The following is an 18221-nucleotide window of genomic DNA, read 5'->3' as shown; positions in this document are numbered from 1 at the left end:
CAGTCGTTGGTGGCGTTTACGAAGGTCCTAGTCACAGCGGTCTTAGTCACAGAGTTCTCTTTCCAGCAGGCACCTGCTTCCTGGGAGGTGTGTTCAGCATGGTCAGTGAGCATGCTGGGGGAGGGGATCCCTGCCCTCACACCCCAGAACAGAACGGCGCCCTCGATTACCTGAGCCGTAAGCACCTGGGGCCAGCGGCCTCCTCCTCTCTCCAGCTTCCGGGGAGGGATGGGGGTGCAGGGATAGAAGAATGGGGGTGGGTGGGGATGTGGAAACAGAGAAAGAAAGAGGACAATGGTATGAACGATGGAGATGACAGAAAGGAGTGGTGTGGACAGCTGTCCCTCTCAGACCCTGGGAGACCCAGAGAATGGAAAGGTAAGTCCACTGTGGCCTCTCTAGAGAGAGCCCTCGGTCTGTACCTGTCTGGCCATCTGACGACAACTACCAGGCCTCACAACAATGCCAGAGAATCCCCCAAACAGGTCCATACACCCATGTGATGGCTGGAAGAGGTCTGAGAGAGGGTGAGACAGAAAACGGAAGAGGAAGAGGAGAAGCAAGAGGTGGTGGTGGCCTCACGGGGCCCCTACCTTTCCCCAGGGCAGAAGGAGGCACTGCCTGGACGGTGGCAGGTGGCAACGGGCGGGTAGCGAGAGGGCGCTCCATCAGGTACTGGCGCCCGCCTCACTTCCAGGGGCCGTAGGCCCCCATTGCGGGCCCGTTGTATGTGCTCAAACAAGAGGGCCAGCTCTCTGCAGGAGAGGGCGCCATCAGCTATAGTGGGGGGGGGGGGCTTGGGAACACCACCCACCTCACCCAGTGGCCCAGAGCTACTGAGCTGAGTCCTGCCAAGTCTTGAGCTACCTTCTAAGGGTGCTCACAAACACCACAGGCCAGAATAGGCAGGGTGGAGAGACTAGCTTTCTCCCCCTCTGCAGAAGCTTCTGGGAAATCGGAAGGAGTCTAGGTATGGTTATGCAGGTTAGGCATGAGTCCAGAGCACCCAAACAGAGGGAGCTCAAATCTAGCCGACTCTGCTCCTCCTCATGGAGTCGTGCCTACCGAGCAGCCATCAGCAGCTCGGAGATCCTCAGTCTCCCAAGCTGACTTGGGTTTTAGGAAAGTGGAGCTAAAGACAGATTTGATGGGGTGGCCGGCCCAGCTTCCCTACCCTGTAACGTTCCTCCTACCATGGAGTCCCTGGAGATGGTGTTAGGTTGGCTGTCCACTAACTCTCCAGGTCATTTCCTACTGCCATAATCGGGAAGGCACCCACCCCTCACCTGCCTTTCCAATGGAGCCCAAATCACCAGACCAAGCTCTGTTCCTCTAACGAGGAAACCCAGGCCACCCCATCTAGAGGTTCCCACACACACACTCATACGTCTTTGCCAGTTTCTAAGCATCCAGTCCCTGCTCCCTTTCTGGCTTGGTCTTGATTCCTTATAATTATCCCTCCTTTGTAAAGGGGCTGCTTCGAATCCGGCCTCCAGTCCTACCTCTGAGGTTGGAGCTTGCCTCTGCCAGGTGTGGAGATGGGGAGAGGGAGGAGTGATGTAGGGAGCCCCCTTTCCAGACCCTATTCCTGCTCCTCCCCTGGGAAGCCTCGGGGACAGGGGGAGCAAGAGGGGGCCAGGTGCGGGTGCAGGCAAGTGGGATCACGCAACAGCTGCTCAAAGGTAACTAATGAGGCAGTGACTGTGGAGAGAAGCGCTGAGCACAGCAGCCTGGACTAGCACGCACTCCATGCCATCCTGCCCATGGGACTGAGCCAACCAAGCCGGCTCTGCAGTCTTCATTCCTGCCCCAGGGCCTGGCCAGGCACCTGGCTCCACACACCTTGATGGTGCTATTAATAACTTCCAGCGCGGAGCCGCCCCCATTCAGTCTCATCCCAGCCTGGGGCCAGCAGAGCAGACCCACTGCTGGCCTCAGAGACTGCTGGCCACAACGGTAAGAGGGGCCACACAGTCACACTCAGGGGCTCTGGGGCAAGCACACATATTTCTGCATAGCACCCATTCTAACCAGCTGCACTGGTCGGTACAAGCTAATATGTCCCCGATTCAGGACTGAGGGGAGATGAGCCAGTGTAGCGTCCCTGGATAGCAGCATCTATGGGTGAGCATGAAGACTGCCAGCACTCCATGAGTGGGGCTCAGCTTCACGGGCAAAGCTGCATCCATACTCTGGGACCAGTGGACATTGATGAGTTGGGGAGAGGACCAGCCAGGCTCCAAGTTATGCAGGACCTGAAGAACTAGTCCCAAATGTTCCGTTGGGCGCTGTCTCCTTTCTCAACCCTGAAGGCATCTTCTCAAGGGACATTAGTGCCAGCCCCTACCCTCTCCTACTCCAGCAGCACCTACCTGAAAGACGGGAGAATACTGTCATAGTAATACCAGGTGGCTGTCAAGTAGGCCCGGCTTGTGTCAGTGGAGTACAGGCGCCATGCAGCCTAGAGGCACAGGGAGAACGGAGTGTCACAGAAGTCCTTAGCCACCCACCAGCCCTCTGCCCCTGAAGGAACCCAGTCCCAGGCCAGCTGAGAGTGATGCCAGGACCAGAGGCCAAGGCTAATCCCACAGCTACCAGCAGGGCCAGCCAAGAAACCAAGACCTAGTGAGAAACGACTTCCTCAAGGTGACCCACTAAATTGGCACCAGAGCCAAGGACCTACAAGCACTGGGTAAGAGCTGGGGTCTGTGGTCAGATAGGCATGGGCTTCTAATCCATTCTCCCATGCAGAACAAACTGACCATTGTTGACCTAACAGAGTGTTGTGTGGTCGAAATGAATAGATATCTGCCCAATGCTAAGCGCTGTGCTTGGCGCACTGACGGCCGGGTTCCTTTAAGCCCTCCTGTTAGCTCCCTTAGCTAAGTACACAGTCAGTGTCTGGTTAGTGTCTTTCTTCATAAGTTGCATCACGGGCACTGCTGCATCCTCAATGCCAAGTACAGTATCTGGCACGCGTGGGTGGTTCTGCAAATGTTTGGGGAGGGAATGTTGACTAAGTGAATGGCTTTACAAACAGCAAGTCTGCTGTAGTTTCATCAGCTGCCTACTGCTACCCTGGGACTATTAGGGCCCATGAGAGAGAGCGCGGCCAAGATTATTGACCACCAACTCTTCAGCAGCCGTGGACACTGCAGCAGAAGGAACTACGGTCAAATGAGAAGCAAAACTGTCCCTCGTCCTCCACATGAAGAGAGGAATCTGGGAAGGTTCAGGAATGGATTGATCCACCAGGACAGGGAGATACGGAAACAGACAGGATAAAGCAGAATCAGACCAGCCCTGGATGGCCCCCCTCCTTTGGGTGCCTCTTGTCCTTAAGGGGTTGCCACAAGTGACCTCACCAGCCTGGCGCCTTCCTAAGACAGAAATATTTTTACTTCCTGCTTGCCTGGGTCCCTGGCATGGTCAGGGGAGCAGCTGCCAGAGCTCTCATTAATTATGGGTACCACAATACCAGCTGTCTCTCGGCATGGACAGTGCCAGCTGCCTGCCCTTACAATGCCCCTTGGGAGGCCAGCTCTCAGAGGACAGTGGCCATTGTGCCCCAAGGGATGCTAAGAAGGAAAGGCCGGGCTGGTGGTTGGAGATAGCAGGGATGGAGAAAAGGTTATACCCTGGGAAGGAGAGATAAGGAGGAGCCGAGTCAGGCTTGGGTCTGGGGGGTCAGAGAGTGGTGTGCTGGGGAGTAGGCAGAGGTATGCTGTGTCAGTGTCCCTCAACTATTTCCTATAGGGAGTTCTCTCGAACGCCCCTACATTGGAGAGGAGCCAAGGTGAGAGACACACAGGCACAGATCAGAGTCCACGCAGATCGCAGATCGTCCAGCACACTGAGGGAAACTGATCACATGTTCCTGGCTTCCTACACCTGCTCCCATCTCTGGCCACTCCCCCTCTATTTCCTTGTCTGGCTCTCTTTTCAGCTGCCCATTAAACGCTGGCAATTCTAAAAGTCTAGCCCCCGACCATCTTCTTGCATGACTTCTTTAGGACACAGTGACTGTATCAAGGTGCTGGGAGTGGAGCAGGCTGACAGTTTCAGGATGGCAGTTAGGTCTCCATCACGAGATGGGGGCATTTTGCCCCAGGCTCTCTCCTCATCCCACACTATAGCCAGAGCTGGCAACAGTGGTCTAGGGAGATCGAAACCAGGTATTTGCTGCAGGGTTGGGGGCCAATACTGATACTGCAGCCAACATCCCAGCTCTGTCTATAATGTGGCATGCAGCCCCCCAAAAGTCTCCACCCCATCTGAACTTTGAAGGAGAGTTTTAGTTTGGAAGTTTGGAACCCACAGGTCAGCACATAGGGCTGACACTGCACAGACCTGCCTAAGCATCGTGTACCTGGATGAGATTAGCTGCTGGCATCCTCCGCTTCTCAAAGTGCTTCTGCCTATGCTGCTCCTGGACCTTCAGGGCAAAGCCAGAGCCCAGGATGCCCTATGGGGATAAGGCATGGCTGCAGATAGTGTGGCAAAGAGGACAAGAGGCTACTAGGATGTTCCCATACCTGTCCTTCTGGGACAACCCAGGCTGCCCAGGATAAATTTAGGACTAGTCTGCTCAGGTCTTGGTCCCAGCCTCCCTCAACAACCAGCAGGGAACTCACGGCAGGCAGGGCGAAGAAGGAGATGCCCAGTAAGGCGAAGCCAGCAGCCAGAACCCTACCCAGCCATGTATGTGGCGTCTTGTCACCATAGCCAATGGTCGTCAGTGTAATCTGGAGATACAAACAGGTTACCCATAGGACTGGGGCCAGGGACCTGACACAAGGACTTGGAGGTACAGCAAATTCAAGCGGAAAACCAACAAGGGAAGGGATTCCTCTACAACCATAGGGGTTGATCTCAAGGGCTTCTCAGATGGATTCCATTCTCACACTAGTCAAAGAAAAGCAGTACAGGTCACAAGGGCTGAGTGTAGGGCTAGATATGAGGGCACAGGCAGGTTCCACGGAGTGGGAAGGACAAGCATAGGGACTGGTCACAGAAACCTCAGCCTTAGTGTGAAGAGAGAAGGATGGGCCAACCCTGAGTGGGGCATCATAAGAGGACAGAACCTGGGAAGTGTCCCGGGATGTTCCTAGGGGGAAGGGAAGCCCTGCACAGACCCTCACGCACCGTCCCCCACCAGAGCGAGTCGGCATAGGAAGAGAAGTCAGAGTTGGCATCCTTCTCAGCCAGGTAGACGAGGAAAGAGGCGAAGATGAGCACCAGGAACCCGATGTACCAGGCGGTGATCAGCTCCTGGGGGAAGGAGGAGGGGCACCTACCAGTCAGGGGAAGAGGCTATTTCTCCAGTCGCCCATTTCTTCAAGGAAGGAGCCCCTGCCAGGCTTTCTCTGAAACCCCCGAAAGGCAGACCCCCAGGTCTGTCCTTCATCATGGCGGCTCAGGCCTCCTTCTCCAGGCCTACTGTGCTCTGCCATTCTAGCTCCGCCTTTCAGGCTTCAACCCAGGAGCTCCGTCTGATCCCTTTCCAGCCTCACCCTTAGCACCCATTCTGTTTCCCTACTCCATTGGGAACAGTTTTCTCCTAACCTAGGGGCTTCTGGATGTGACCCTTAAGCCCTACCTCTCAGGCCTTGGCTGAGCCCCGCCCCTGCTGGCTCCAGGTGCCTCGACCCCTAACGTAGGCCCCTCCTCTAGTTTCTATTAGGTCTCACCCCTGCTAAGCTCCAGCCCCATACCTCAGACAAGCCACGCCCCTGCCACACCCCAACTGTTCGCCTCATCCCTCACTAACTGCCCCCAACAACCTGACAAGGCCAGCCCGGCCTGGCTCCAGTCCCTAGGTGCCCGCCTCAATTTGGCCCGCCCCAGCTCCGCCTCTTGCTTGTGCCTAGGGCAGTCTCCAGGAGCTTGGATCTCCTCACCTTTCTCCAGCCTCACCTTACTGTGCGCATAGACCACCGACCCCAACAGCTTCCAGGTGCCACCGCGGCGGTCCATACGCACCATGCGCAGGATCTGCAGGAAGCGCATACTGCGCAACGCGGATGTAGCAAAGATGTTGCCCTGTGTGCCTGCCGCAATCACCGCCACCGAGGCCACGAACACGATGAAGTCTGCAGGGCAGGGTGCTGAAGTCACCAGTCCACCCCTTGTCAAGCCCTGGGGTCTGGGACTCCTGGGACATTAAGTGGGTGGGGTGCAGATAGGGAGGGTCCACTAAAACTCATGAGAAACCAGGGTCGGGGTCAAGGCTGGGATCAAAACGCTTCCTTGAGGTTTGGAGTGGGGCAGAGTATGGAAGACTTTATACCGATGACACAGAAGGGTTTCCTGGCGAAGCGGAAGCGGCCCTGCCATCCTCTGTAGCGACAACAGCATCCGGCTGACCAGATGCGGATTATATACTCCAAGCCAAAGACCACGATCATCACGAATTCCTGTGGGGAACCAGGACCCAGATCAGAGCCCAATCCTGAGCCAGGTACACCAATTCCTGGTTAGGTCCCTCTTCTTCCTGGAAAGCTTGGAGAGTGTTCCAGTGGGGAGGTGACCCTCCCTTTGTCCTCTAGGAAGAACAGAAGCCCATTTGCCCTCTTACACAAGTGTCTAGCTTCATAAGACGCTGGATTTTTTTCTTCTCCCCGCCCTCAGCCTTCCTGCCATTCTAGTCTCTTATCCCTGGTTCAGTGACATCGAGAACAGCTCTCCTTTGGTGGAAGGCCTTCTGTTGGTGAGGTTTGTTCTGTTCTGGAGCAGATTGGAGCCTATTCCTATGCTGTTCTCCCGTGAAGGAGAATCTAAGGGGGGGGGGGGGGCTCCCAGCACTCACCAAGATAAGGAGACACTCGTTGGCAAGTTCCTGGTGCTCCTGGATGGTGGACAGCACAGACAGCACCAGGCAGCTGAAGACTAGCAAAAATCTGCAATTGGAGGGTGACCAGGAAGGTTAGATAGCAGGGGGAAGGGGCTGACTGAGGGATGCTGAGCACAGACACCTCCCAAGCCCTCTCCAGAGGACCTTGGTGTGACTGAAGCTCAGGGAAGAGGCCTCCCAGTTTTTTTCTGGGCTGGCAAGAGAACATAGAGGCTCGGTGTTTCCCCTGGCTCAGCCACCCACTCGCCTTGGCCCTGGGCTCCATTTTAAGGTCCGAAGGAAGTGTTCCAGCAGAGCTCAGAAGCTGTGGCCTCAACTGAGAATAGAGACAGCTGCTGTGCCTCCATGTTTCTATGGAATTCATGAGTCAGCTACAGAAGAAAGGGGCTGGGGAGGCAGCTTAGCAGTAAGAGCACTCACTGTACAAGCTTAAGGTCCTGCATCTGAATCCCAAATACGCATGTAAAACAGCTGGACATGACCACATGAGTCTATAACCGTAGTATTGGGATCAGAGACAGGCAGCTCACAGAAGCTCATGGGCCAGCCAGTCTGTTCAGTTGAAACAGTGAGCTTTGGGACCTCTGGAGGACCCTGTCACAGGGCAATAAGGCAGATAGTGATATCATATGGTACAAATGTCCTCCTCTTGCCTCCGCAAGTACAGACACTCACACTCATGACCATATGTATGAGCACATGTGTGTGTGTGTGTGTGTGTGTGCGCGCGCGCCCCACCATCACTACCCCATAAATAAAAAAAGGGGGGGGGACAGGGTAGGCAGGGAAGTAGCAACACAGAGCTGAAGGAAAAGAAAAGTGAGAACAGGCAGTGAGGAGCTGGAGACTACGTTCTGAAACCACCCTGTGGGCAGTGGGAAGCTACCAAGTAGCCCTTTTGGAAAGGAACTAGAACCTAGTTCATCCAACACTCTCCTTGTCAGTTTCACATCAGCAGGAAATGGGGTTCACTTAAGGTTGCCGTGTATTTCCAGGGCTGATCTGGGTTTGGAGCCAGGAGTCCCAACTCCCCAGCACAGAGGCAGTGGGGAGAGGCCATAAGCAGGTGCCTTGAGCCATGTATACACACGGGAGAGCTGCAGATACGGCGAGGGCAGTGTGGACTGTTTGGAACAAGGTGTGCTAAGTACCCACCTGCCCCAGAAAACACCAGAAGGGATGAGCTTCTTCCCTGGAAATGTGTCACTGTGCACGGACCCGCCAGTCTTCCTGAGTGTGTGATCTCTATTGCTGAGATCCACCTGAGTTTCACACACCCTCAGCCCTGTACATACTCTACGTGCTCCCCAGAACCTCTGAGTCCTACTCATGCCTCCTTCTTCCAGTTCCTTTTAAGAGCCTGCTTTCTTGTATGTGCCCCAGGGGTTGCTCTTTTCTTCTGTTAATTTTTTTTGAGGCAGGGTCTTGCTGTGTAGCCTAGGCTGGCCTTGACTCTAGCCTCCAGTCTCTGCCTCACAAGTTCTAGGATTACAAGTGTGCAACTCCATGCCCATCCCAAGTGTCTTTCTACTTATCTTTATTTCTGTTCACACATGTGTGCACATCTTGTGGTGTGTGTGTGTGTGTGTGTGTGTGCATGTGAGTGTACACCTAGAAAAATCATTGACCTCCTCTGGCCAGCCTCCTCTGTAAGGGGTGATGGACAGTTGAGAGTAGGGTTTGGCTGTGCCCTGGCCCACTTACGCCTCCTTGGAGGTCAGCATCTGAGGCTGTATCACAGGAAATGCCTCCTGGATCAAGAAGGCAAGAAGCAGCTGCCGGTTAAAGGGTTTCAGATGAATGAAGGAGCCTCTGCAGCCAGATCCAGGCCAAAGCTGAGTCAGCAGAGATACAAGACAAGCTCGGAGGGAAATATGTGCCTCAGCCATCAGAGTCAGTCACTAACCACAGGACCTACAGCAGCCAGTACCCAAGACCTCAGGCAGCTATGGTTATACATAGTTTTCTGATGAGCACTTCTGGAATTCTTTCCCTTTATATATATATTTTTTTATTTTTTTTTTCTTGCCACTTCAATAGTTATACAGGTACCAACTATCCACAAGAGACTCAAGTGAAAAGAGCTGCTGATGAAACCTCCAGGGTCACATGATCCTGTTGTTTCGGAAGAGATGCCTCGTATGTATGCACTGATAATGGCAGGCAAGAAGGAAGTGATTTGGCTTTTGTTTGTTTACTTATCTGTGCTTCTTAAGATTTTTTTTTTTTTTTAGAATGAATATGGATTACTTAGATAATAACAAACTAATGTACCTTCATTTACTTATTTGTTTGTCAGTGCTGGAGCTCAAACCCAGGGCTTTCTAGGCAAGGGCTCAGTTATTCAGCTCCATACTTAGATACTATGTCTTGTGGTGGTTTAAATGCAATTGGCCCCATAGGCTCCTGTATTTGAGTGCTTGGTTCTCAGTTGGTAAAACCGTTCTGGAAGGATTAGGAGGGGTGGCCTTGTTGGAGGAGGTGTGCCACTGGAGGTGGCCTTTGAGTTTCAAAAGCCACACCCAATCCTAGTTAGTCTGTCCCTCTCCCTCTCCCTCCCCCTCTACCCCTCTCCCTCTCCCTCCCCTTCTCCCACTCTCTCTGCCTACTGCCTCGGGATCAGGATTTAGTGCTCACCTAGTTCTCCAGCACCATGCCTGCGTGCCCGCTTGCATGTTGCCATGCCCCTCTCCATGATAAAAATGGACTAACCTTCGAAACTGTAAGGAAGCCCCCAGTTAAGTGCTTTCTTTTATAAGGGTTGCCTTGGTCATGGTGTCTCTTCACAGCAGTAGAACAGAGACTGAGACAGGTCTCTAACATTTTAAAAGATTTATTTTATTTGTAATCTTTTATGTGTGGGGTGATGGATTATGTGCACATGAGTGCAGATACCTGCAGCAGCCAGAAGGGGTGCTAGGTCTCCTGGAACATGACTTACAGGTGGTTGTGAGTTGTCTGATGTGGGTGATAGAAAGTGAATTTGGGGTCTCTACTAGAACAATATGTGTATGGGTATCTTGCCTGCAAGTGTGTCTGAACACCATGTACATACAGTAGGAGGGGAGGGCAGAAGAGGATGTTGGTTCCTCTGGAACTGAAGGTACAGATAGTCATTAGTCACCACATGGATGTTGGAACAGAATGGATGTGGGTCTTCTTAAACAGCAGAGCTCTTAACCTCTGAGTCACTCCCCTCCCCCAATCTTTTCTGAGAGGGGGTCTTTGCTATATTACCAAGGTGAGTCTCAAATGCCTAAGCTGCAGAAATCCTTCCATCTCACCTCTCAAGTGGATGGGGCAACAGGCATGCGACAGTGTCTCCAACTTGTTTAAATAATTTTACATGTACTTATATATATTGTGCATAAGTGTGTGTGTGTGTGTCTGTGTGTGTGTCTGTGTGTGTGTGTGTGCTATAGCAGGTGTGTGATCAGAGGACAACTTGTATGAATTGCTTCTTTCTTTCTTTTATTTGGTTCCTGGAAATCAAACTCAGCTTGTCAGCTTGATGGCAAGTACTCATATATATTGTGCATGAGTGTGTGTGTGTGTGTGTGTGTGTGTGTGTATGCCAGGCTTATTGGCAAGTACTTGTACCCATTGAGCCATCCCACTGGTTCCCAGTATCACCAGTTATTAATATGTATTAATTTTAATATTAAAATAATTAATATTTGTGTGTATGTATTTCTCTGTTTATATAGGGCTTCCCTACACTGCTTAAACGGGGAAGCTGGTCTGATACACACTGAAGGTCAAGCCAACTAACTTGCTACAGAGCTGGGGGTGGGGAATACCAGATGACAGAATCTCAGTTGGCTCAGATGGTTGGTCTTAGTACCCAGATACCATTGCTGATCCTCCTATGTCTGGACTAGTAAGGTTCGTTGGCATGAGCTACTGTGTCCAGCACCAGTGACATATTTTTAAATACAGTTTTCTGAAAAATACAAACAAGAAAAAAAGTATCCCTTTCAGTCCTGCCCCCAGCCCTTACTATATTCACCTCTGTACCTAGCGGGTGTGAAATCATGGCAGGCTTTCCCGAGAGCCCAGCTCATATATCCTACCAGCTCAAAGATTCTTCTTGGATATCTGGTGGCCCCTGGAACCAAACATGTTTTAAGCTAGAATCCCAATGTGCCATAGAATCTCCTTTCCTCCAGCCTGGTGGCTCAGGGATGGTGTGTATCAGACCAGCTCCCCCGTCCTGACCATGCCCCCACCATCCGGCCCTCCTCAGAGCTCCACACATCACCCACTCCCACCCCACCTGCCTGACCACCCCTGCATCTAATCCTCTGTGCTCTCTCTCACTCCGTGCACTTCCACCATCCCTGAGCCTGCCAGTAGCTCATCTAAGTATTTCCACTTACAGGCTTTGCTGGTTTGCTTGGTTGGTTGCTCCCTTACTCACCCGAGTGCCTGCTCACACACCACTTCCTCGATGAAGCCCTTTTCAGGCATCCTCTCTCTAAAACAGTGGCCTCATACACCATCGTTCTTCCCTTTTCCTGACTGATTTCATAGCACCGAGAACACAACATCAAAACACCCTGTCACTAAACCAAAGGGCCCATTTTGAACCAATTGACAAATCTCCTAAAACTCAACCCATCCATCCAGACTGAACAGATTTCCCAGCACCTTTTCTAAGTTGCCCCTAACCTTGACCAGCTCCACTGGGCAAACACTGCTTACAAGTCCCTTGAATTGTCGGGAGTGGCAGTGTAAACCTATAGCCCCAGCACTTTTGAAGGTGGAGGGATCACCACAAGTTAGAGGCCAGCCTGATCTACCTAGTAAGTTTCATGCCAGCCTGAGCTACATAGCAAGACTCTGTCTAAAGCAACAACAAAACCCTGAATTTCACCTTCCCTCCCCTTCCCTTCATCACTAACAGAGAAGGGAATTTCCTTATCCTAGGTCTTCAACTCATTTGAAAGGATCTGTTAGCTCTGATGATGAACAACACACTGTTCTTGGCACCTGAATAATTATTCCTATCTTCAAGATGAAGACATGAGACTCAGGACTAACACAGTTACTTGAGATCCCACTCGGTGGCAGAGTTGGGGCTAGAACCTCTGCAGCCTCTGGCCTCGAGGCTGCCTTGGCTGCAGTCATCACACAAAGATGCTCTCGGAGAAACACAAGCTCAGATGTTTATAGCTTGGGAGACAGAGAAAGTCTGGGTGTGTCTGCCGCACTGGCTTATGACTTCATCATGGGCTCCAGGATCATCCCGACCCTCTGGAGCCTCAGTTTCTCCAGCTAAGTGGTGTGCTGGTGCTGGCTAGCCTGGGACTTCTGCGATCTCCCAGGCAGAGCACCAGCAGGCTTCTGCTACATCTTTATCCCATCTCGGGCACATGGGCCTATGTACTTACTCCCTTGGCCAACCAGGAGTTAGAGGTGTGGCAGATGGGGGCAATGTGTGGGCTAGCCAGGTCTATTACAGTCCTTCCTGTCCCCTATAGCTCTCCCCATTCTGCAACTATTCCCCCACGCATTCAGGAAGATTAGGGAGGAAAAGGTAGATATTTGCTTAGATCCACAGCTATCAAACTACAGAGGACATCAGAACCCCTGGAAGGCTTGTCGATGGTGGCACATGCCTGTAATCCCAGCACTCGAGTGGTGAAAGCAAAACTCAAGGTCATCCTTGAGTACTGGGAGACCTTGTCTTAAAAAAAAAATGCTGATTTCTGAGTACTTCCTTGACAATGTCTGATTCAGTAAGTTCAAGGTGGAAATGGGGCTCCGTTACTAACCAACACAGGGTTTTGTTTGTTTTTACTTTTGACAGGGTCTCACTGTGTATCCAGGCAAACCTGGAACTCAAGATCCCCCTCCCTCAACCTCCTGAGTGTTAGGATTACAGGCATGAGCTCCCAAATCAGCACCTTTAAAACAATGGCAATTTTTACCGTCTCCCCATCCATACGCCCTCAGATCACTAGCAGAAACAGCCAGGACTGTGGCTGTCAGGGAGCCAGGTGCTATGCCAACATCAGCTTCACCACTAGTCTGATGTACAATCCCAAATTACAACCATAACTGCTCCAGGTGACCCAGGGCTTCCCACTGGTACAACACAGTACCAACCCCCCCCCCAACACATTCTCCATAAAATCCCCCCAGTCCCTACCATAATATCCCAGGCACACAAGTGAGGTTACAGGTTATGCCAGTCTGTGAGTGCAGAAGTATACATATTAACAAGAGTTATGCTACAGAATAAGACTTACTTTTCAGCAAGCTGTTTATTAAAAACAATGGGGGGGGGTGTTAGCTTTCCCAAAGTCGTAATACAAAACCTGAGCCCAAGACCACCTGGACACAAGTTCAAAGAATTTCTCTGGGCTTCAAGTTCCCTCCCTGCCCACAACAGAGAGGTAGGGGACACTGAATGGTCTCATCACTGAAGGTTCTTATCAGCTTGGTGATTCTTCAGTAGTGGGATGGGGAGGGAGAAGATCAGCTCAGTTCCAGGTACCCTAGAAACACGCCAAGAAGAGAGGTGTTCAGAGAATGACAGGGGATCTCACAGTAGAAAGAAAAGAGATTGCCTCTAATTTCACTGAACCACACTCACTTCAGAAACACTAATCTCCTCTACAGTCTACAGTCAGTCGAATTTACTAAATAATCCAGATCCCAAGACATGGCAAGTATAACACTGGGGCCACACTGGGAGAGCTGCTGACTATCCTAAGGAGGTTGAGGCTGCTCCAAAAAGAGACCAGCTCAGCTAAAGTGGAGAGGTAACCAGACAGGGTCAGGGGTGACCCAGACAGAAGAAGTAGGGTATGCAAAGATGTAGGTGTCAGCCCAGAAGGTTCTTGGCCCAGTGAGGAACACAGAGAGGGTCAGATCCATGAGAGCACCCTCTGATCCTCGAATGCCATCCTAAAGGCAACGGGAGCCACTGGGGAGTTCAGAGAACGGGAATGTCAATGTCCCACTTTGTGTTTCAGGACCAACCCCTGGGCTAGACCATGGAATAGGACTGACATGCAAGTCAGACACTGACGAGGAGCTCCAGGATAACTCATCTGAGAAATGATGGAGACCTGGACCAGTAAAGCAGCAACAGAGAACAGAGAGACGTGAATGGACTGGCGGCATCACAGCAAGTGGAACTTAGGGACAATGAGGACGAGAGGCCGCTCTGTTTTGGGGAAGGACACTGGGCTGGTGAAATCACTCGGAAACACATAAGAACCGCAGTGAAGTTAAGAGGAGGAGCCAGTGTCACCCCAGCAGCATGAAGAGAGAAGCCTCTGTCCAGACCAAAAGAATATCTCCAGGGAGACAGGAAGGAAACAGAAGAGAGGCACAGAAATCAAGAGAAGCAAGTGTGGATGATAACAAGAGGGGAGGAAGAGACAGTAGTGTACAAGCCCTGACAATGTCTATTGGATTTGGTGACATGTTGGTCCCTGGGTATGAGCAGATTCACAGGCAGAGAATAACCTGAGCTGGCCCAGGTGAAGAGAAAGCACATAAGGTCGGAGTGGATTCCTTGAGCCAGGACTGCAAGGGAGAAAGGCCAAGGCAAGCTGGAGAAAGATGGACACTGGGATCTCCCTCAAATGAGAAAGCAGAAGTGGGAGGAGCCAGAAGGACAGGGAGCTGAAGCCTGGACCATGGAGTAAGCTAAGGATGGATTCCCAGGGTGAAGGGGAGAGAGGTAGGAGGTAGTTCAGTCGGATCAGGCTGGGTTAGGAGAGGGAGCTAAGCTTGGGGACCCAGGAACTCAGAGGAGGTGGGATGTTATCACAGCTGAAGAGGCAATTTGGTTCCTCTGGTTTTTTTCAGGTTTGATTATCCAGTGAGGAAGCGGCCTATGTGGGTGAAATGAGGGGATGCTTCCCTCACCGAGTCAGACCCAGACCCTGCGCCTTCTTTCCTCCAAGACCTCCTTCCATCTTTCCATCCTTCCATCTTTCCAAGGTCCTATCCCCAGCCTGAGCCTGGCCAGTCAGTGCCTGGGACCTGCCTAGCAGCCAGCTGGCTCCCTGATATTTGCCTCTGGCCTGGGAGTATATGACTTTTTCTTCTCCAGACTAGGACCCCAGAGCAGAGCTGCTCTGTTTCCCTCAGCTGGGAGACCCTGGTGCCAATACTCAGCCAAGATTCCTAAAGGGCAGAGGTCATGACCCCTGTTTCCTGTCTACTGAAAAGTATTTCTTGAGCCCCAAACCAGAGCTGATGCTGAAGAAAGGACTTCAATTAGACTTGACAGGCACATCCTGTCAAGGAGATGGAGGTTGGGGTACAGAAAAGCCTAGAGGGTCCCACCGTCCTCTAAAGAGAGAGGACACTCACTTTCTCTTGTGAGTTGGGGCTCTGATGGGGGGCTGCATTAAGTCTCAGGGCGAGGCTCTTTCCAAGAATCCTCAAGGGCTGGGAGGAGAGTTTCCCCTGATCCAGCGATTCTAAATATGGCAGAGGGAGTAAGGACACGTGACCCAGGGCCCCACACAAGGCTGCTGCTGGCAGAGCTGCATCTCTGGGCCAGAGGTCCATAACGGGGCTGGGGACGGAGTGAGGCCTTAAAGGAGCCTTAGTTTCCCTGTCTGTAACACGAAGGAGAAACCATCCAATACCGGCTAAGGTTCCTTCAGCTTTATGACTGTCCAGCAGGGCAGTGGGAGGGAGAGACTTAGCTCAGTTCTACTTTCTCCAAGGATGTCCCTGGAGGGACAGCAGCTGCCAGCATATAGTGCAAACTATGAAAAAAATGTCTCCTATTGGAGGACCAATTAGAAAACACATTCCCTTTAGCTGGACAAGTTGCAAAAGCTTGACCCCTTGAGCTGGCTCCATTAGAAACTGGAATTGCTTGCTTGCGGGCTGACCCACCTCTGAGGCACTGGAGCCCTCTCAGCCCAGCAGGGCACCGCCTCATGGAAGGTCCTGGGATGACTCCATGCCTATGTACTTACATGTGTGTAAGTATAGAAGCTGGGCAGAACCAAAAGGATTCTTTTTTTTTAGGGTGTTTGTGGGAGGGCATACACACAAGTGCATGTGTCCACTCGGGTCCGCATGTGCATAGGTCAAAGGTCATTTCAAATGTCCTACTATGTCACTCTCTACCTTAATCCCTTGAAACAGGGTCTCTCACCGACCCCAGAGCTCACCATCTTTCAGCTAGGTGGGCTGCCAGCAGGCTCCTAGAGTCCCTCCCATCTCTGTGCCCATCCCCAGCACCGGAGTCACAGGCACATGTGACCTCTCCCACTTTTCTTCATGGGTGCGGGGGATCCAAGCTCAGGTCCTCATGTTTGTGCAGCAAACACTCCTCACAGAGCCACCTCACCGGCCTCCGGCCCCCAATCAGCTTCTTTCTCCACAGGAAACCATGAGCCACAGAGGTAAGGGGCAGAGGCACAGAGAGCAGTGCTGATGGCGCCTCCCCTTCTCTAGTCCATGAATCTCAGACGTACTCCTGGCTATAAAGACTGTAACACCCCCTTTTCTTACTCTTCTTCACCTCCTATGCCAATCGTTCTTGAGCCAGATCCTCTAAAACACGTGGCACGGAAGCCGGTGTCTTGTGGACAAGGCACTTAAGTGCCACAGTTAACCTGTGGTCATCCCCAAAGTGTTCATGGTGTGAGGCTCGAGCCCCAGTGGGGCAATAATATGAGGTGGAGCCTGGCGGGAGGTTGCTAGATCATTGAGGGCGTGACCTCAGGGGCATTAGCATCGTTCTCCTTGAACTGTCTTTGGCTTCCTATCCTACCAAGTGATCACACACACACACACACACACACACACACACACGATTGTGATATTATCACCCATGAGGCCTTCACTAGACCTGAGCTAATGCTATTGACACTTCCTTAAACTTGCAGAATTATGAGCTAAACACAGCTCTTTCTTTCTATGAAGCACCTAGCCTCGAGTATATTGTTATAGTAACAGAAAATAGGCTAATAACTTAATGAATAGCCTCATCTTTTCCCAGGTGGACCAGCCTCCAAACCTCCACTTGCTCTCTGTGCTTCTACCAGTCAGACTGCCTTCTGCAGCACTTAAGGGAGTTGCACGATGTCAACACAAGCCGGTGATGGGACAAGCAGGAAATGGCTGTCTATCTGTGGAGCTGGCAGGGCAACGCTGACTTCTCTGATAGCTAGCTGCTCAGGCCTAGTGAAGGGGAACTAAGGGCTGGGATACAAGCTGCCCAGATTTGAGAAACATATGCAAGATGGCCAGTAGAAACTCTCCCTTGGCTCCACTAAACAGTTCCGTGTGTATTCAGCTGGCTCAGTTTCACAAGCTGGGCTTCACACAGGATTTTACTTACACCAAGATCTCTGCTGTCTTGCTTTTGTTTCTCTAATGTGAAATCCACTGACTTGCAACTCCAGTTCAAGTGTGGTGGCAAGGAAGGTCCTGGCACAGGCGACTCTGTTAGCACCACCATAGCACCAGGGCTTTGCTTGTTCTCCACACCACTTTTGTTCTGCCTCTCCATCTTGGCATGTGTGTGTGCCCCTAATCTGGCTGGTTAGGTGGGATGCATCTCAGTCTCCCTTGACCCTCCACCCCATCTCTTTGCTAACTTCCATGGTGGAATGAAAAGCTCTGTTGGAATAACTGCCACCACAGCTCCAGAGGTCTGTCCTTTTTACTGTGCATGCCCTGTGCCTGACTCAAACAGATACTGGGTAAGTTTCCTGAGGAAAGGTATACCCCTCCCCCCTAGCACATTGGCACTCCTGACTCCATACCTCAACACTCCCTGAAGCAGGAGGGATTGTGGGGAAATGACATAGCCCAGAACCACAAGTATTATTCATTCACCATTCATTCATTCATTCATTCATTCATTCATTCGGTAACCATGTAGTATTCATTCAGTGACTCTTCACCAGTCAAATACAAAGTCACATACTAGCCCTGCCCTCAGCAAACTTATGGTCTTGGTAGAAGGAGATTATAAACAAGTCATCAAATGGTGATGGAAAAAAAAAAATAAAGGAACAAAAAGGACACAGAGACCCAGTGTGGGAGTGGGGAGGCTACTGTAGGTGATCAGAGAGGTGGCATTTGAGACACAGGATGTGAGCAGGAGCAGCAGGGACCAGAGAAGTGGAGTCCCTGGGAGAAGGAGGACATTAGCCCCACCTTGAGCTGGGAAGATAATGGTACAATCCTAGCAGGAGATGCCTGTGACTTGCTCAAGGAGAAGTAGAGATGGTGAGATTAGATCCGGGCTAATTTTTGGCACTAAAGATTCCTTAAAAATCTACCAGTCTTCTCAGTTCTACATGGGAAAACTGAGTCCCAGAAGGAGGCCTGCCTACCTGTGCTCATACACTATATTGCACTTGGTACTGGG

The 18221-nt window shown here is 51.6% G+C and overlaps 1 protein-coding gene across 2 annotated transcripts in view; it reads right to left on the bottom strand.

Annotated features, from left to right (window-relative positions):
- The window catches only part of Kcnq4 (potassium voltage-gated channel subfamily Q member 4), a 50547-nt gene that overhangs the window by 14745 nt on the left and 17581 nt on the right, over positions 1-18221 (bottom strand). Inside the window, exons 2-9 of one of the 2 annotated variants that reach the window (XM_034503173.2) lie at positions 6809-6899; positions 6290-6416; positions 5917-6092; positions 5146-5271; positions 4635-4745; positions 4370-4465; positions 2373-2461; positions 594-755 (exon numbers count right to left, since the gene is read on the bottom strand). In XM_034503173.2, the coding sequence (XP_034359064.1) occupies positions 594-755; positions 2373-2461; positions 4370-4465; positions 4635-4745; positions 5146-5271; positions 5917-6092; positions 6290-6416; positions 6809-6899 (978 nt within the window). The remainder of the gene's footprint in view (positions 1-593; positions 756-2372; positions 2462-4369; positions 4466-4634; positions 4746-5145; positions 5272-5916; positions 6093-6289; positions 6417-6808; positions 6900-18221) is intronic. The other variant, XM_076934279.1, reaches the window with a different exon arrangement.

The sequence above is a fragment of the Arvicanthis niloticus genome, chromosome 5, assembly GCF_011762505.2.
Source record: "Arvicanthis niloticus isolate mArvNil1 chromosome 5, mArvNil1.pat.X, whole genome shotgun sequence".
NCBI classification, from domain to species: Eukaryota; Metazoa; Chordata; class Mammalia; order Rodentia; family Muridae; genus Arvicanthis; species Arvicanthis niloticus.
Note: the sequence above shows the minus strand (reverse complement) of the source record. Positions and strands in the feature narration are given on the sequence as shown.